Source organism: Phyllobates terribilis, unplaced genomic scaffold, assembly GCF_046119375.1.
Source record: "Phyllobates terribilis strain yellow unplaced genomic scaffold, ASM4611937v1 Scaffold_7__3_contigs__length_470593459, whole genome shotgun sequence".
NCBI classification, from domain to species: domain Eukaryota; kingdom Metazoa; phylum Chordata; class Amphibia; order Anura; family Dendrobatidae; genus Phyllobates; species Phyllobates terribilis.
In genome coordinates this window covers 242,444,188-242,464,387 of record NW_027362767.1, presented here as the reverse complement: position 1 = coordinate 242,464,387, position 20,200 = coordinate 242,444,188, and the positions used below count along the sequence as shown (strand labels likewise).

Genomic DNA, 20,200 nt, shown 5'->3' with positions numbered 1-20,200 from the left:
ATCTGCCTGCAGATCAAAAGGATCAAGCTAAATGTTTCACTCTCTTCATAATTTGTGTTACATAGACTGAAAAATACTACAAGCAACCAAGGGATGGCGCTACATGCACATCTCATCCCTACAGAAAGTCTGTCCCAGATCCCTCTCTCTCTCCTTGAGAGGTTCTGCTGCTGCAGTGTATATTAGCCAACCTTCGGATGCAGCAGAACACCTTTTATGACAGGAAGTTCCTGCTTGTCTTTTTAAAAGATGTTCTGCAGCAAGTTTGTTTTGAAAGAAGTAATCTCTAGCCTCTCTAATATATTGGGCATCCCCTCAGGGCTCTGTGACCTGTATGGATACTTGGTGCCTCTGAGAATACATCACTTTATAGATCACTAGTAGTTCATAGCAGCGGTTAATCAGGAAAAGCAAGAGGCAGATATCAAGGGTTGTGAAATTTTTATGAACGGTTTCATCTTTGTAACATGATTGTACATCCTTGTTTTTAGGGAGCAGTAGGAATGGCCGGACCCCGAGGAGTAGTAGGAAGACTAGGCCATGAGGGTCCTCCAGGGCCAGATGGAATACCAGGAAAAGATGGCACCGCTGGGCTGAGTGTGAGTGTCCCGTCTGTGTGCAATACTTTATAATCCATCAGGTGAAAGGTGAGTTCATTATTATTTTTTCTTTCCTAGGGAGAACAAGGTGATGATGGAGAATTTGGCCCTGCCGGCACGTCCGGAAAGCGAGGAAACAATGGTGTGCCAGGATTACCTGGTGCTCAGGGACCAATTGGACTCAGGGTAATTGCTGTGTATACACTACTAATAATCAGCTTGTTGACGCAGACATTTTGTTTTGGCCAGCAATGAACAATCTCTGATTCCCATGTTCTGCCTCCTTTCATTGAAATTCAGTAAACAGAAACATGGCTGCCTTGTTCCAAAAACAGCATTGCGCATGTCTGCAGGTTATGTCTGGTATTGCAGCTGATCTCCATTGAAGTGAATGGCTGCAATACCAAAACCAACCTGTTGCCAGGAGTGGCACCACGAGAAGCTTTAGGAGATAATTACCCCTGGTATAACCGAGCCAGTCAGGGATTTTCTGACCCCCTGGGTTTATCATTAAAACCTGTGGGGTAGAGCATAGGAGGAGCATCGCATGTGCTGATGGCTCACCTTGTAATCGGATATGTCCGTATACTGTCCTATCCTGATGGCTACATTTATTAGTTGGTTGTACTGGGGTTATGTCTGCTATCTGTTTGGAGACGCATCACATTATGTGTTTTATGTTATTTGTCTTTACTCCGGATGAGCAGAGTTCGCTCTCCAATATTATGTCTGTTCAGCGTATCCAGGTGGAGCAAGTCTGACTCATATTAAAGTGGAAAATGGCCATTATCATCTCCTCTGGGTTTCATTCTGCACTTTACCCGGTCCTCACAGGTCATGTGACCCAATAAGGCTAGATACTCTGTATCCTCTGGCATTACTGTATGCCAAAAGAATCTCAGCCTGATGGCTAAAACAAACCTTATTATCTGCTGCCCTCTAGTGGACAAGATCCATAAACTATGGGAATTGGCTATTGTGCTACAACAATGTACAGTTGTGATTTGGAGGAGGATTAAACCTTCCATATTGTGTTGATGGTGCACATTCGGCAGATGTCAGGAGTGTGCGGTGCGTTCCCTGTGGGATCTCTTCTGGCCGGAGGTGTATGCACAGCTGTACACAACTCTCCAATGTCAGCTCTGGCCACAGATAAATGCTTGCAGATTTCTTTCATTTCACTGTTTTTACTGCAATGATTTGTACTAGAAGTTCTGAGTTTTGTTTTATTTTTCCTTTTGATAAAAGAAGCTTCAATTTATGGGAGGTGGTCCCTGTTCTGGGCATTTTTTAACCCATTGACAATATTTTCTTCTGATCCACTTGGTGTAATTAATCCTGCTAAATCCCCCCCCAACCCAAAGTGCCGGTCAGAGAGAACTATGCCTCCTCTTTGCTTTGCAGTATGAAAGTCATTTTCCAGACTCCTGATTTGCACTTCGGGAATATGTGTATTGTGCACAGTCGTACAGTCTAGTAACTAGGTCAGCTCAGAGTTATATGTACAGGGAAATATGTACATGACCGTAGGTTCCCTTTAATGGGAATTCTAAAATCAGGAAAAAAAAAAGGTTTTTGTTTTGCTTGTTTTTTTTTTTCAACTAGATATAGCGCCACTCTTGTCCATGGGCTTTTTCTGGTAATGCAGCTATGACTTGAATAAGATGCAGTACCAGACCCAGGCCATGGACTAGAGTGGAGCTGCTTCTGGCAGGTATAAAACTGCCTCATTCATGGCCACATTTTATATAGTAAGTATACTGTATGGTTTATGCTTTTTGTTGGATGCCTTGGTAAGGAATATGTACTATATACAAACATATACTGCAAACAAATGGGTCGAATGTACACTGTTTAAAAGGTGCATTGAAAGAGGACCTGAAACTTAAGATAAAAAAAATTAAATCCCTGAGCTCCCCTGATTCTGCCGGTCTGTTCCCTTTTGCACGGCGTTATTGCATTGCAGAGGTATTCACATTTGTTGCTTTTGAAGGGCAATATGTGAAATCTCTGCTTTGCCGTCCAATCAGACTTTTCTTCAGAATCTTCCCTGGGAGTGTGCACTTTTACACTTCTCCCGGATGTTATTAGTTGAACAGTAAAGCCGAGATTTCACATAATGAGCTCTAAAAAAAGAACCAAATGTGAATATCTCTGCAATGGAGCGATGCAGTGCAAAATGGAAAACAAATTGCAGAATCATGGGAGCTCAGGAATTTTTACAAGGTATTTTCAACCCATTTTTTTTTTCAGGCCAATAATCACTGAATGGCCATTCATAAGAACACTCATTTCAGATTGGCCAGTGTAGATATGCTTGTGATCACCTGATTGATATATGAGCAAAACATAAGCTTGTTGGGTGATTGGACCCTTTATGCTTTTATGCTGGCATAAAAGTCATTGTTAGCAGCAGCACATCACACCGTGTAAACTTGTGGATGTGCTGCCGACAACATGATTCTGCATGGGGACAGCACAAGCATATGAACATTTCTTCTGTTCCCATCAGTAGTAGTCAGCCTGAGTAAACGGGCTGTAGTCCATGGACACTCATTTGGAGGTCTAGATCGGCTGTGTGAATGCACCTATAGCCGACTTTAATACAGACTGTCCACATAGCCGTCGTCATAAAATAATGAAAACTTTGATATCCCTGAAATAACAACCTTGTTTTATCTTGGAGATGATCCTACTTCTGGTCTCAGAATGTAGTGGTTGAAATAAAGTGAAAATTCTTAAATTAGGTAGTCAGTACAAAGGGATTTTTCAGGATTACTAAAACATAGCTGCTCTTTTTCAAAAACAGCGCCACACCTGCCCACGGGTTGTCTAATTTTGTGGCTCAGTCTCATTCACTTCAGTGGAGCTGATACAAGACACAACCTATGGACAGGTGTGGTGCGGTTTCAGAAAGAAAGCAGCCATGTTTGTCTAATTTTGAAAATCCCTTTTAGCTTTTCTTACAGCCTTTTTTATCTGAAAAACAGAGAGGGAGGTCCCAGGTCAACTAACTTCACCAGTAGAAGGTACAGTGACTGAATTGCCCCCTTAAGCCAGTTTTACACATCTGGAATTCATTGTCCAAGAACAGGCCGCAATGTCCTGACCGGCCGTGAGTTTCCTGACCTGAAATAAGCAGCCTATATAGCTGTTGAGCCCGGGTCAGGAGATCCGCTGAAGGTCTGTACTAATATCATGAATGTCAGACGTACGAAAGCCTAACATAGAGTTCCCCACCTTTTGAAACCAACATATACAAATTCCTAATATGTTTGATTTTTTTTTAATCTGTCAGAAATGTTATATATTTCCTTTGTTTTCCCTTAAAATCTTGTAACCTACAGCCAGACAATAGGACAGCTGGTGAGTGGACCATGGGAAAGCTCCACGGTATTGTGGACTATTATGTCAATATTAGGGGCCTGATTTTATGCAAGTTCAGGTTCTGCCCAGACCGTAGCCTTTATCATAACCTCAGTATGTATGACTGTGTCTGCTCTGTGTCACCAGCAGAGCCATAAAGATGAGCAATGAAACCTTTTGTTTCCACGTGACAACTCATCTGATATGTCCCAAGTCCACAGTATAGAGACTTGCTGTATCCTTCCCATTGCTTTCTATGAGAACCACCTATAAAGGGGAAAATAAGTATTTGATATGCTAACGATTTTGCAAGTTTTTCCACCGACAAAGAATGGAGAGGTCTGTATTTTTTATTGTAGGTACACTTCACCTGTGAGAGACAGAATCTTAATGAAAATCCAGAAAATCACATTGTATCATTTTTACATAATTAATTTTCATTTTATTGCATGAAATAATTTTTTGATACTGTGGGAAAACAGAATTTAATATTTGGTCTAGAAACCTGTGTTTGCAATTATAGAGATCAGACGCTTCCTGTAGTTCTTGACCAGGTTTCCACACACTGCAGCAGGGATTTTGGCCCACTCCTCCATACAGATCTTCTCCAGATCTTTCAGGTTTCGGGGCTGTCACTGGGCAACATTGAGTTTCAGCTCCCTCCAAAGACTTTCTATTGGGTTCAGGTCTGGAGACTGGCTAGGCCACTCCAGGACCTTGAAATGCTTCTTATGGAGCCACTCCTTAGTTGCCCTGGCTGTGTGTTTCGGGTCATTGTCATGCTGGAAGACCCAGCCATGACCCATCTTCAATGCTTTAACAGAGGGAAAAATGTTGTTGGCCAAAATCTCACGATACATGACCCCATCCATTCTCCCTTCAATACGGTGCTGTCGTCCTGTCCCCCTTTCTGAAAAGCACCCCCAAAGTATGATGTTTCCCCCACCATGCTTTACTGTTGGGATGGTGTGCTTGGAGTTGTACTCATTCTTCTTCCTCCAAACACGGCGAGTGGAGTTGATACCAAAAAGTTCTATTTTGGTCTCATCTGACCACATGACCTTCTCTCATGCCTCCTCTGGATCACCCAGATGGCAAATGGCGAACTTCAAATGGGCCTGGACATGTTCTGGCGTGAGCAGGGGGACCTTGCGTGCCCTGCAGGATTTTAATCCATGACGGCGTAGTGTGTTAGTAATGGTAATGTTTGAGATTATGGTGCCAGCTCTCTTCAGGTCAGTGACCAGGTCCTCCTGTGTAGTTCTGGGCTGATTCCTGACCTTTCTCAGAATCAACCTTGCCCCACGAGGTGAGATCTTGCATGGAGCCCCAGACCGAGGAAGATTGACAGTCATCTTGTGTTTCTTCCATTTTCTAATAATTGCGCCAACAGTTGTTGCCTTCTTTCTAAGCTGCTTGCCTATTGTCATGTAGCCCATCCCAGCCTTGTGCAGGTCTACAATTTTGTCTTGTGTCCTTAGACTGCTCCTTGGTCTTGGCAATGATGGAGAGGTTGGAGTGTGATTGATTGAGTGTGTGGACTGTTTGTTTTTTTTTTGTTTTTTTTTTTACAGGTAATGAGTGCAGAGTAGGAGGGCTTCTTAAAGAAAAACTAACAGGTCTGTGAGAGCCAGAATTCCTGCTTGTTTGTAGGTGATCAAATACTTATTTCATGCAATAAAATGCAAATTAATTATGTAAAAATCATACAATGTGATTTTTCTGGATTTTTTTTTTTAGATTCTGTCTCTCACAGGTGAAGTGTACCTATGATAAAAATTACAGACCTCTCCATTCATTGTAGGTGGGAAAACTTGCAAAATCGGCAGTGTATCAAATACTTATTTTCCCCACTGTATGTCCTTTTGCCATACTGTAACAGGTTTATGCAAGCTAAAAAAAAAACAAAAAAACACAGAACTCTGCATCACAGAACTGATATGGCCTTCTTTAAATTGGTCTGTAGAGGGAGCTCCACTTAATAAAAAGTTTACTCCTCCAGTTCATACTGGGTGAAAAGTAAGCAAGTGGTCACCAGCTGTGGATGCTTATCACTCCTCAACCTTTTAGACCTGAATTTTCCAAGTTGTCTTTTGTTTTCTTTAGGGAAATTGATAACATCTTCATTGTGATTGCATTAAGTGTGAATGTTAATGCACAAAAAAAGTCATAGAGCTATGTCCATAGCATTTACAGATATGTTTGGGACAGCTTTGTTTTCTGTAGCTTGCATGTATTACAAAACACTGCAAGCTGCGCTGACTGCTCTGTCCACAGCTGCTCTCTTCTCTCTTGGACACTTAACTAAGCTCACATCTAAATCAAGCAAATAAAAATTGAGCTTAGCTAAGCATTCAGGAGAGTAGAGAGAAGGTGAAGAGTGACCAGTCAGAGAACCCGGCTGTCTGTATAGAGCAGCTTGTAATGTTTTGTTTGGGTGCAAATGCACCAGGCAGAATTGCTGTTGAAAAGTTTCACAGTAATACTACTAGAAATCGCAAGGGCAATAACTGCAGCAAATTCTTACCAAATCTTGCAGATTTTGGTACCAATTTTTCTGTGGATTTGATGGGTAAAAAAAGACCAGCACATTGTAATCGCTTACTTTAACACTTGGACTCCCTTGCTTGGTCCTCTGCCGCTCTGGGCTTATGCAATGTTGTTGTATCCTAGAATAATATAGAATAACAATTTTTATTTCTAAATATATTCTGCAGCACTTCACAGTTCAGAGGAAACTTGTACAAACAAGATAAGACATTACAGAGTAAAGGTACCGTCTCACATAACGACGCACCAGCGATCCCGACAACGATGTGACCTGGTCGGTATCGCTGGTGCGTCGCTAAGTGATCGCTGGTGAGCTGTCAAATAGGCAGGCTCACCAGCGATCAGGGGAGCAACGACATCATGGAAAGAATCTTTCCACGATGTCCTGCTTCTGGATACCAGCCTGCTGAAGCAGGAGCAGGCTGGTAACCATGATAAACAGCGGGTTACTAGGGGCACACGCGCACTTAGTAACCCGCTGTTTATCATGGTTACCACTCTGCTACAGTGAGCGGGAGGTTACCGCTAACCATAGCAGAGTGGTAACCATGATAAACAGCGGGTTACTAAGTGCGCATGTGCCCCTAGTAACCCACTGTTTATCATGGTTACCAGCCTGATCGCTGGTCCCGCTGGTCACACACAGTGATGTGTGCTAACCAGCGGGAGGGCAAGGACCAAAAAATGGTCCAGGACACTTTGCAGCGATCAGCGACCTCACAGCAGGGGCCTGATCGCTGCAAAGTGTCTCACATACCGACATCGCTGGTGAGGTTGACTCGCCCCCTGGGCCGTGGGGTACCCGGAACCGGGCCTTCTGGTGTACGGTGCTGATGGGGGTAGTAGTGGCAACCCGATCCCGTGGCTCAGGGTGGTCAGACCAAACTGTGGCAGTCTATTTATCAGTGTTTTGAATGTCCGACTACGCCACCCGTGGATTGCGGTCAGGGGTGACCGCCGCTGCAAGGCAGACCGCTGAGGCTGGTGTTGGTGTGCAGCACAGGGATAGAATAACTCCCCACAGGAAGAGTATAGCCTCAGGGCAATGTAGGTGGATGCTGGGGGTGATGGTGCAGGCGCAGCATAAATCGCACAGAGTCCAATGGTGCAGTTCAGGCCTTTTACTCACAGTTGTTATCCAAGTCACTTCCGTCGGCAAGGACTGCCTGAGCCGTGCTGCGTCCACCAGGTGAGGGGCTCGGTCAACCCCCAGGCAATTCAGGAGTATGGCACAGGACCCCCTTCTATCCTTTCTCTGGCCTCTCGTGCCCCACAAGTGACTACGCTTCTGTCCAGCTGCCTCGGGCCTTCTCTGGTAAAACTTGGCGCCAGTTTCCCTGACCCTATGTGGTGCCTTCCTAGCGGGTGTAGCAAGGGGTCGCACCAATAAATGATCACGACCTCCAGTTTTTGGCTGAGGGATGATTTACCTCCACCAACTTGGGAATCCGGTACCCTTCCACGGCCTGACCCTTCACCCGATATAACGTGGGCTTGCAACGGTTTCTGTCCGTTCTGCTCTCTTAGGGTCCCTTCTGCCTTCTTGTTTCTGGAGCCTTTCTACTCCTCTGTCTCTCCTCTTTCCTTTCTTCTCCTTCTCTTCTTTCCCTCTCTGGCTCCAGCCTTTTCTCTAGGCCTGCCTTCTGAGCAGAGCTCCTACAGAGACCCTGCTCCCTGTCACTTCTCCACTGTACTCAACTCCCTCCTAAGATGCCCCCCACCTTTTATCTGCTTCTCTGTGTTTGAGCTCAGGTGACCTGCACCCAATGAGCTCCTTCCTATGCTCCAGAAACCGTCCCCTACTGCTCCTACATCACTGGGCTCTCTCCCCCCTCCCCACTCCAGCCAGAGACATGGTCAGTTGTGCCTGCATAAATGGGAGCACCGTCGAGCCTAGTCAGTCGTGCCTGCATAAATGGGAGCACCGTTGAGCTGTCCCCCGGAAATGGGGAGTGTGTAGTGTATGTATGCAGCTAACTGAGCCCTGGTCCACACTCCATCCTCACCTGGGAGTGGAATATCACACCTCTGGTTGAGGTGCAATACCCCTGTAGCAACCGAACCCTCGGGACGCTACAAGGTCGCTGTTGCGTCACCAAAACCGTGACTCAGCAGCGATCTCGCTATGTGAGACGGGGGCTTAACACATAGTTCACCACATAGCAAGAGGAGTGAGGGCCCCGATCACAAGCTACAATCTATGAGGGAATGTGATCTTTGCAGTCTATCACTGGCTGCAGCGGTCACAAGGGTCTCAACGTCACAGGAGGTGGCCAGCAAAGGACCAAGCAAGGAAGTCAGGGTAGTCGAGTACCGATTTGCTTAGTTTTGTTTTTTATTTTTTAGGTAGATACTAACAAAGTAAATCAGCGCTCTGCAAATACTGATTACATAAATTCCACTATTACTACACACACAAATGTGAGGTACTTAGTGGATGGCTTACACATTATGTAATCAAAAACTGTTAAGTAACAACAAGCTGTCACTCATGGATGGACTCTATTAAGTGATGCATTCATTATTTGCAGTGTTCTGATGCATTTTGTTAACATATATTTTTATCCAAAATGGCATAAACATGGCCATGGCATAGCTGCAGTGGCATAATTAGAGCCCTATAGGCTCAGGGGCAAATAGTAAACACATTATATAAATCTGACAGGAAAACACAGCAATAAGATAATTTTCTCAGCAATACAATCATGTTGTTAAAGAATAACAAATATTATCCCCACACTATTACTAAAGAAAGTCCACGATACCAAGACCAATAATATCGCTATACAAGAAGCAAATAATGCTGCCTCCCCATGACCACATATTGCTACCAAATACTGTCCGAATAGTACTACCATAATGAGTATTAGTTCAGTGATTTGTATTAATAATCAGAACCCCCCCATACAATGACTGTATAGTTGATGGTGTCAGTATAGGTTACCCCAGGTACTCACCAATGACGTCGCAGGCCGCTATGGCTTCTTCCAGCCAAGATTAGTTTCTGCATAATGTAATTTCCAAACATCTATGACTGATCGCTTCTAGAGCACCCTCCCCACTTTTCCCCCAATTCTACAGTAACAGTACCTCTCTTTTGTTCCTCAGTAACAGTATCCACAAAAATAAAATACATTACAATGATGATGTTCCCCTATGTTTCTCCCATACTGTAGTAATGCTTATGTCCCCTTTCTGCCCAAATACATTAGAACTGCCACCTCTGTTGCCCCAATATAATAATAATCCACTTTGTGGCCCCATGAATTAATAATGTCCTCCCTATGTGGACCTCATAGTAATATTGCCTTTCTATGTGGTTCCCATACATTAATTGTCCCCCATAAATTCATATTGTACCCTTATGTGGCCCCCTTCTAGAAGCAATGCCCCCATTGTGATGCCACAGTCTTCCTTCAAAGAGCTCCTCACACTATTAAAAAAAAAAAAAAAAAAATTCCAAATCTCTCACCCGCCCCCTCTCCCACAGCGAGCAGCTCGGCCTTTTTCCTCCCAGCTGCCCATTTATTCTACAATCGCAGGGCCTATCAGAGGCCCGCAGCTGCAGAGCACCGGCAGCACAGTGGTGTCATGCCAGCATCATGTCACAGGCCCTGTCTGCGACGTGGCATCGGTGTGCTCTGTGGCTGCCGGCCCCTGATAGGCCTGTGGCTGTAGAGTAACTGTGGGGCAGGGAGCTAGTAGTTTTCAACTGGAGGTGTGTCCAAAATACACTTTAAGATAAAACTACCTTTGCCCCCCTCCCCCATGGGCCTGGTCATCATTACAACCCTGCATAAATGCACCTGTGTATTAATTTGACACTATAGGTTGGCTGGCCTTGTCCATATTGTTTTTATTTTTTGTGCATTGGGGCGCATTGAAGCTCCTGGGTGTTCACCCTTATCCACCCATCTTTCCTAGACAGTTTTTAATTAGATCTTAGCTGGATCCTATCTCTTCCCCATTACGTATGAGGCCCTCAGGCACAGAGAGACGAGTCAGGAGAGATGTGGTCCATCGACGAGGTATACATGGTGGATGGCTCATACACTTTTTTTTTTATCATAAACTGTTAACTAAGTGTCTCTCACTTATATGTGCGTAGCAATAGTGGAATTAATTACAGTGCGCTGATGTATGTGGGGTATTTACCAATAGCAACTAATCAGATTACAGTTCTCTTTGGAAAATAAAAGTGGCTACCACATTGCTGTTTACAGACAACTATAATAAAAAAAAACAAAAAACAAACAAGATTTTTGTAGTTAGCCATTTTGGTTTATTTTTAGTCTTGCTGGAATTCACCATTGTATATGTAGTATAGTTTTACAATGTAGACGTGTGTATGGGTAAAAATATAGACAGCTGGGTCACACAGGGATAGCAGACAGGACATGAAAGCACCAAAACAGATATCCCCACGCGTTCTGCAGCCCCTTCCTCCCGTCATATGCCAGCACCAGGGCTAATTATAACAGTCACGTCCTGCACACACCTCAGGTAATAGGTTTCCTCTCGCACATGATGGAGCACATGGGACACTTAGGATGTGTTCTTGTGAACCTTGGAATATTTACAGTGTAGGAGGAAGAAAATTTCTCTAAAGCTTTAAAGGAAAAAAATAATCTCCTAATGTTAGAGATTTAACAGGATAGGTAAGAGGTGCGAGCTTTTAAATATATTTGGCACATCCCAGGCACCATCTAAACTGGCGCAGATTTTCGCTATACTTTATGCCACTTTTTAGAGTAAACTATAGAAAATCTTTTGGGCTGGAAGTTACTCCCTCTACTAAGTCCAGACATTATTTCCAAAAGTTCTGGAAGTATTTATGATATCAGGAAATAAAATTGTGCTAAACAAACATACGCTAAAATGTTCAAGTTATATCTACATAAACCTTTGTGTGTAGCGTTTTACATTTCACTGTAGGATGTAATATAACATGAGGCAAAAAACACACAAGCTAAAGAGCTATGAAGAACAAAATGTGGATTAAACCAGCCATGGGGTGTCTACATGTACGCATGTATAGAGAAGGAGCCCTGTGGTATATGTCATTGACAGCATATGGTACAGTTATATGGGTCTTGTTGTTTTTTCTTTGCTATAAGATGTTTGACTAGCGGAGGCAAGTGGATTCATCATAACAATACTCTTCATGGTTCCTTGTAGGGAGAAAGAGGATTACCGGGTCAGGTGGGAGTTCCAGGTAAACGTGGCATGGAAGGCGTCATGGGACTACCTGGAACCAAAGGAGAGCGGGGGCCAAAAGGCCAACCTGTGAGTAATGCTCGGTCTTACTATACCTGGCAGCGAGGAGAGTGGAATGGATGAACTTTGTGAAATCGCTTTATAATAGAACACTGAGATGTAAAAGAAATCTGATAAAAGAGAACAGGTTTTATACAGTCTGTGCCCATCGACCATTTGTTCTGTTCTGTTAGTTAGCAATTAATTATGTGAACTTGTCACATTCTCCGGTCATGTCAGTACTTTGTGCATTCATTGATACTGGGGTGTAAGCTGTTCATAGCCATCGTGGTGCTCTCACATCTAGCATTGTGTCAGGGCTATTGATGCATTCAAAAATATACAACTAATTAAAAAATAGAAAAACTGCACACAAAATGGTGATGAATTAATGTTAAATCCCAATGGAATATGTTGAATTTTTTTTGTCTAAATCTGGCCTTACATATTGACCATTAAACCTTCTGATTTTGGGGGGACTGGACGACCGTCTAAGGGGTGCTTCACTTTATGCTGTGCTCTCTGTTTAGCATTCTGTCTAAATAGACAAACAAATGTTCACGTTGTTTTTTTCTTCATTTAAGTGAATGGATAAATCAAAGAAAGTGAAAAATCTGAAACATTAGATACAATTTGATCTCCTTTCCGGTGGCGTCATTCTTCCCGGACACAGTAGCAGGATAGAAAATTATGGCACATAGGGACACGTCCGCTTTAAAATTGGGTCTCACCTTTACCAATAAAATCCAATCCAACCTGTCCATCGCCTCCGATCATTAGTGATTGGTTACAGCTGACATTTGTCTAATGTCTGTGGTCATTATTTTTTAGAGCTAAATGTAACTTAAAAATTTGTCATGACCGTAAATACAGGGCCGGTTAATGCCATTTTATGATCATTGTCATGCACAAAACTACCTAACATGTCCGAGCTTTGGAGGTTTCCAATTCGTAGGCATTAGTATATTTGGTGCATTTTCACGAGCCACCTATAATGCTTTCTAACTTGATTTTAGGGGGACCCTGGGGAAACTGGATTTCCTGGCATGGCAGGACTGTTTGGACCAAAGGTACTCGTTCTGTTATGTTGCTGCCAATGTTTGTGAATGTGTGAAGCTTCAGTGATAGTCATCCCAGCACATAGACTTTACTACATAACTGTATGTTATCAAAATGAATCACATTCTTTCTAATGGGGAGAAGTAAACACGCAGTTTTCCAAAATGGTGAAACATTTTGGTCTGCTGTGTGGGCAAAGTGGAGATTGTGGGTTTGGGTTAGCGGATCATGTAGTAATGGGAAGTCCTGGTTTATGTGGCTACTGGATATCCTGTATTGGGATACTGGAACCAATTACTGTACCAATTTCTGCAGGGACCTCCCGGTGACATTGGCTATAAGGGCATTCAAGGACCTAAAGGACCTCCTGGTCTAATGGTAAGTAGTACTCCACTGTTCCAGCCATTGGGCTATTTTGTTCTGCTGCTCCCCGCACATCCTCATGTACATACACCAGTTAATGACCATGCACCGTAAATTTTCAGTGCTTGGTCCTGAGCTTTAACCCCACGTCATTGTAAATTCACTGCACAGGGTTAAAGTTACTGCAAACTAGCAGGAGCATGTCTGGTCCCCAGCATGGATGAGGACCCTGGGGAAAAGATGGAAGGGGTTTATTACCGATTCTGTTATCTCTTTTTCAGGCTAACAGAAGCATCAGCAGTAGGGATGCTTCTCTAGGGCCGGGGATCACATGTTTGTGTTGGCATAGCAGAACTGCTGTGTACTAGCAGATCCAGATCAGCTCTGCCAGTGAAGCCTAGCACAGGAGGGGGCCGGTTTCCCCTGTTACTGGGGCTCCTGTAATGCCCCAGTTGCATTTGGAGAGAAAGTCAACAATAAAAGAAAAAAAAAATGTTCCCTACAGATAGTTTATGATCTCTTGCAAGACAAATTATGTAAAAAAAAAAATGTTTAAAACATCTGCAAAAAAGTAATAAGAAATAAGTCCTCACAACAAACACAGAAGAAAAGATTTTTTTTTAATATAAAATAATTTCAGTACATACGTATAACAAAAAATGTGCGCATATTAGGTTTCCTCATGTCTGTAATAACCTACATAATTTATTCAAAAGATTATTGAGTGTGAAATGTGAACAGTAAAAAATATAAGCAAGAGAAACTAAACCAAAAGTTGTTTTTTTCTATATGTGCGTTGTAAAGAAAAAGAATACACAGTGCTAAAAAATATTACAATTTTCCCCTCATAAAACAAAGCATCATACATATACGTCAATTAAAAAATCCCCAAAAATGATGACTGCTGAAAAGAGAAGAGCCAAAAAAAGAAGAAAAAAAAAAGTGATCATTAAGGCTATTCACACGTTGAGTTTTTGCTGCGGTTTTTTTTCTGCAGCAAAACCTGTTCTCTTGGCATTGAAGTTGCAGCCTCAAAACAGCAGGTTTTCCTGAGATTTTGCTGCATTTTTTGCTGTATTTGCTGCATTTTTGGTGTGGTTTTGTCAGTGTTCATTTGTCTCTTGTGCATGCTGATAAAGTTTAGTGGCAAAAAAAATAACCTAATTTAACTTCCTGAGGTTTTGGTACCAAAAACGTAGCAAAACCTAATACCTGCGTTATTTCAGTGTTTTTTCCACTACCTATTTCTGTCAATGGGTGAAAAACGCTGAAAGAAGTGATGACATGCTGCAGTTTGCAAAACCCAAGGTTTTGCACAAAATACTGAGGACAAAAAAACCAAGCTGTGTGCATGAGACTTCTTAAATCTCATTGACTTTGCTAATACTGTAAAACGCAGGTAAAAATTAGCATGAAAAAAAGCAACGTGTGAACATAGCCTAAGGCCCATTCAGGCTTGGTCACTAAGGTGCAGTGACCTAGCAGTCATACCATAGTATCGTATGTGACCATACAGTGTCGACACAGTGACACCATACATAGTATCGACACAGTGACCATACAGTGTCGACCAAAAGTTTTGCATTTTTTTTTAAAAGTGTGATTCCTTCTGTCTGGTTGTTGTGGTGTCATGTCCCTGGTGATGAATTGAAAGTCCATGAAGTTGTCGTCATACAAGACCTTAATATTACCCACAATGCTTTTGAATATCAGTCTGGTCATTTAATTAAAGAAAACTGACGGCCAAAAGTTTTGCATCTACTCTTTATTGATGACAATATAGAGAGTAATTCATTGTACAATGCCATAACTTAGTATTCTGTAGCATAACCTCTTGCTGTAATTACTGAACCACACACTGAGGGGGCATTGAAGCCACGAGGGGATTCAAGACATCTTGAGGGACCTTGCTTCATTCCATTTGGATATCTGTGAACAATTCATCTTTATTGCTATGGGAACGGGCCCCAACTCATCACCCTAACTCATCCCAAAGCTGCTCTATAGGGTGTAAATCAGGTGATTGGCTTTGGCCATTGCAACAGGAGAACATTTTTCTTTGCTAACCAGTTTTTGACTAAATTGGATGTGTGCTTAGGATCATTGTCTTGCTGGAATCTCCATCCCCTGACTACTTTGGTTTTACCATGTGGCAGCATTACATTCTCCAGTATATCCTTGTACATGGTAGCATTCATATTTCCATCAATTCTATGCAGAGAGCCAATGGCAGATGCAGAAAAACAGCCTCAAACCATGACATTGCCACCACCATGTTTCACTGTAGGTGTTTGGTACCTTCCATCATTACGTTTTCCAATTGGGCGGTATATATAGTGCTGGCATCACTACCAAACAGATTGAACTTGAATTCATCCAACCACAAAAATTTAGACCAATCTGTCTTTTTCCATTGGCTGTGTTCTTTGGCAAACTCAAGTCGGACCTTCCGGTTCTTTGCAGAGATGAAAGGCTTCTTGACTGGATCTTGTGTATTCAGCCCTACTGCTCTTAGCCGTCGCACCACAGTTTGGCGACTCACTTTGACCCCATATTCTTCGTTCATTTCGTGTGAAATCTGTCCAGCACTTTTATGGACATCAGATACTGACTTTTTTGTAATAATGTGATCAACTCTGGAGGAAGTTTTCCGAGGTCGTCCACTTCTTTTATTTGGACAGCTCCAATCTAACTCACATCTCTGTTATATTTTGTCCCCAGGGAAACGAAGGTGTAATCGGACCAGTGGGCATTGTTGGACCTCCTGGGAATCCAGTAAGTTGATTTTTGGCCAAGGCTAAGTTTCCATGTTTCTACCCAGACTGTGACAATTCAGATAAAAAAACAGGACTCCCATGAAAAATAAAAACTATAGTAGGGCAGTCTAAGGCTCCATTCACACGTCCTTGTGCTGTCCTTTTTTTTTCTTGGACAGTACACAGTTCCATAAAGTTTTAGTGATCCATGCACACATCAGAAAAACGAATCGACTTTTAAAATTGGTCTGTGAGACTCTGAGCTTGTACTGTTCCCATTTGCAGATTAGACTCAGCCATTAAAATCAGCGGTGTTCCATATAAAACGCATACTTTGTACTTCAGGGTTTCATCAGTTTTATTTACCCATTGACTCTTAACAATGGATCAGTGAAAAAGTTTAGACAGTCAATCTGCTTCTGTCTTTAAAAACGGATAAGAAAAATGGATGCAACATGGAGGCAAAACAGATGACACACGAGAGAAAACCAATCCATTTCTCTTACAGATGTAAAAATTGGCACAAATGATGCGAGTAAAGCCTTAGGCTAAGTTCCTACGATGCAGAAATGCTGCGGAGCGTTTCTACATCTCCCTGGCAGAAAAATCACATGCGGATTTTACATGCGTTTTTCCTGCCAGGTAGAAGCGTTTGTGAAGCGTTTTTAACATGCGATTTCGCATGCGGGTTGTCAAGCGCTTTCCAAGCGATTTTAGCATCACTTGGAAAAGTGCTTGACAACTTGGTCACACTATATAAATCCATGCAACCGGCATGGATTTATGTTGTGTGACCAAGTTACAATGCTGCAAATGCAGCATCAATAGTAAAAAAAAGAATAAAAATGTTGAAAAAAAAAAAACATTATACTCACCTTCCGATGGCCCCCGGTCTCCACTACGGTGTGTCCGGTGTCTCGCGGTGCTCTAAAAAGGACCTTCCATGACGTAATTTAGTCATGTGACAGGTCACACGACCGCTGACGTCAGCGGTCACGTGACCTGTCACATGACTAAATGAAGTCATGGAAGGCCCTTTTACTCCACCGCAAGCAGCCGAAGAGCCAGCAGTGCCGCCGGGAGCAGACGGGGGGCCATCAGAAGGTAAGTATATGTTTTTTTTTTTTTTATTTTAATTATTTTTTAACTACAGGTACTATGGTACCCGGGTCTGGAGGAGAGTCTCCTCTTCTCCAGACCCGGGTACCATCCGCGCATTGAATCGCATAACATCCGCATGCATACTTGTATGCATGCGGATGTTATGCGGTTCAATGCAAGTCAATGGTGGCGATTTCGCCGCGATTCGGCGAAATTAATGGTAGTGCTGCAGATTTTTCTGCATTGATAATCCGCAGCGGAAATTTTCGCAGCATGTGCACAGCACATGCGGATTATCATTGGGAAACATGGCAGACAACTTAACATGCGTTTTTGCAGCGGAAATGCATTAAATCCGCATCGTGGGCACGCAGCCTTACACTGGAGAGGACAACACAAATGCTGCAATATTGTATAGGGCCCTTCTAATGAAATCCTTTTTCTAAGTAGGATTTCACTGTAGTTCTTAAAGTCTGCTGAGGCAACATATATGGACACACATCCACTGGAATAGGCTGATTTTGTTTCCGCCCCTGTAGTTTTGTAAATGTGTGAATCACTTTGGCCTTAATTCCTTTAGCTAGAGGCACACATAAAACTTTAATCATATGACCTGGTGAACACCGCGTCTGTCCCAATTGTAATGTTACCACGCACATTAACCTAGGAATCCGGTCTGTACAATAAAACCGGTTTGTGATGTGTTTTCTATGTCTGCAACTCTGTATTCATTAGATTATCCCCTTTCAGCTGGAAAATTCTTACCTTCAAGAAGTAAAAAAAAACCCATATAATAATCCTCATGAATAGACAATTTGATGCTCTTGTCTACTCTGTTGTGCCATTTATAGCATTTTGTGTGTATTGCATCTGTCACTAGCAGTAATCCCCCTCCGCACACTCCATTATCACCAGTTCTGGCAGAAACCCATGGAGTACAGAGCCCTGATGACTATAGCAGGTGTCTGGATCACCTGAAAGTGGCGGATACCGCATCCTCCCACCAATCACTCATCTCTTATTCTTTCTTGTAGGGCCCAACAGGAGACAAAGGAACACAAGGGGATACAGTAAGTGCATTGTATCTGTGGCCCTAAACATCAGATGCATGTTGTCCCATATTTGCCTGCTTTTCACATGCAGTTTACTAATATTTCCTTTATTTTCTTTTACAGGGATTACCAGGGCCTCGGGTAAGGTCAGATGCAATCATTGCCATAAGTGAATGAGACTATATACATGCAGCACATGTAGAAGCGTAATGCGGCCTTCTGGGCCTCACCTACCCAGTGGCTTTTATAGTACTATAACTTACCATGGCCCTGATGTGCTGGCTACCTCTCACCCTCCTATAGCTACACCCCTGAGCACATAAGTACTATCCAGCCCAATGATAAAAGGCGTTTGTGACAATGTTCTCTCTTTGTAGGGTCCTACTGGTCCACGTGGAAAGCCTGGACCGCCGGTAAGAAACACCTAGCTATTGTTTTATCTTACCTTCATTTGGTAAAATTATCGTAGGCCAACCAGTCACTATAGTAGTTGGCTCTGGTTTGTGGAGAATTAATACCAGTAATACATAATATAGCAGACCCTCAATGACAGCACAGGAACATATTCTGTAGATTTGTTTTGGTAAATGGTAGGGTTAAAACATTGTGTACTAGTGGCACCAGGGATGTCATAGCCATCCTAGAACATATTAAAGTCAAAACTAACTTACTGGCCGTTAAAGGGACTTTCCCTTTAAACCCATTAGACGTATATGATTGCTGAGAGAATGAAGTAATGTGCATGCATGACCATTGCTACATTAACTTCTATAGGACTGACAGGCCCATAGAAATGAATGGAGCGATGTTCATGCATGCACACTTCCTCTGCTCTATAATAAATGTACTTTACAAGTCCCATAGAAAAACATTTTAAAAACTAAAATCTATGGAGAGAAGCAAAAATACATAAAGAAGACACAACGTCTAAATCAGTCTGCATACAAATCCTTTCCAGGCCTAAATAAGTCACTGGGAAGATTGTGGGCAGATTATGTTCCTAGAACTAATTATATGGCTGGACAATGTAACCAGTAATTGAGGTTCAAAAGTACAAGCGGTTAATAATAATGTTTATTGGTGCAGTCCGGGGTTAATGACGGCCTCAGACTTAACATCAGAGGATTGCATTGAAGACAAAGACTAGAGCCCAACCAAGGTGCTGTATACACAAACATCTATGAGACTCTCATGGCTGTATAATCTGCAAGTTAAAATGGCAATTTAGGAGTCCAGCTAGGACTAGAGGTAGTGCCCAGCTACTGCAGGACTCCTACAATGCCCATTTTCAATATTAGACTGGGAAAATTTTTACAAAGGATGATATATCTATTCAGACATTGATCTTCACAGTAAATACACCATCCTCATCAGGTCTATGAGATTTAATGTATGTAGTTTGGATTGTGAAATCGGGTGATAGCTCTTCTTTAGGACTTGGAATCATTATAGATTTTCATGCTCATCAATGATGTGTTTCCCAGTGAATATGCTAGTAACTCTAGAATACACCATGGGAAGATAAGCTAATGTGATGCCTGGAGATGATAGATATAAAGAATAATATATTTCTTTCCTCTCTTTCAGGGAATACCTGTTTTCTTGGACTCATTTGTAAGTAATTGTATTTGGAAAGGCACAATAAGGCCACGTTCACAATTGTGTCTGGATATTTTTGGTTGTTCCATTTTAAAGGAAATCTGTCAGCTGTTTTTTTGCTTTGTAATCTGACAACAGCATGATGTAGGGGTTAAAACACTGAATTCAGTGATGTGTCACTTATCAGGCTGTGTGCTGTTTACTAACAATGAAGGTTTTATCACTAGGCTATTATCATTGCAGGGACTAGCTGCCTTGTGCCAAGTCGTCCAACCACACCCCCTCCCATGATAAGCAGCTCACAGTCAATAGACAATGTACATAGAAAGCTGTGGTGTGGGTAGGGGCAGCTTTCTCAGCTCTGCTACATGATACATCTAATAACTGATAGTTTACTGGGTGCAGAAGTTGTGACACATCACTGGAATCAGGGTCTCTTTTTCTACATTACTCTGCTCTTAGCAGGTTTTTGCTACCTCATCTGACAGATTCCCTTTAA

General features: G+C 42.5%; 1 protein-coding gene and 1 long non-coding RNA gene across 3 annotated transcripts in view; one reads left to right on the top strand and one right to left on the bottom strand.

The window, feature by feature from the left end:
- Positions 1–20,200, bottom strand: part of LOC141154313 (uncharacterized) — a 119,279-nt gene that overhangs the window by 8,949 nt on the left and 90,130 nt on the right. The window contains exons 1-2 of one of the 2 annotated variants that reach the window (XR_012247424.1): positions 9,473–10,116; positions 6,571–6,634 (exon numbers count right to left, since the gene is read on the bottom strand). This is a non-coding gene — a long non-coding RNA (uncharacterized lncRNA). Of the gene's footprint in view, positions 1–6,570; positions 6,635–9,472; positions 10,117–20,200 lie in introns of those variants that run through there. The other variant, XR_012247423.1, reaches the window with a different exon arrangement.
- Positions 1–20,200, top strand: part of COL27A1 (collagen type XXVII alpha 1 chain) — a 285,000-nt gene that overhangs the window by 223,506 nt on the left and 41,294 nt on the right. Inside the window, exons 47-56 of the mRNA XM_073639999.1 lie at positions 492–599; positions 678–785; positions 11,694–11,801; positions 12,788–12,841; positions 13,146–13,208; positions 15,915–15,968; positions 18,085–18,120; positions 18,226–18,243; positions 18,480–18,515; positions 19,690–19,716. Coding sequence (XP_073496100.1) covers positions 492–599; positions 678–785; positions 11,694–11,801; positions 12,788–12,841; positions 13,146–13,208; positions 15,915–15,968; positions 18,085–18,120; positions 18,226–18,243; positions 18,480–18,515; positions 19,690–19,716 — 612 coding nt within the window. The remainder of the gene's footprint in view (positions 1–491; positions 600–677; positions 786–11,693; positions 11,802–12,787; positions 12,842–13,145; positions 13,209–15,914; positions 15,969–18,084; positions 18,121–18,225; positions 18,244–18,479; positions 18,516–19,689; positions 19,717–20,200) is intronic.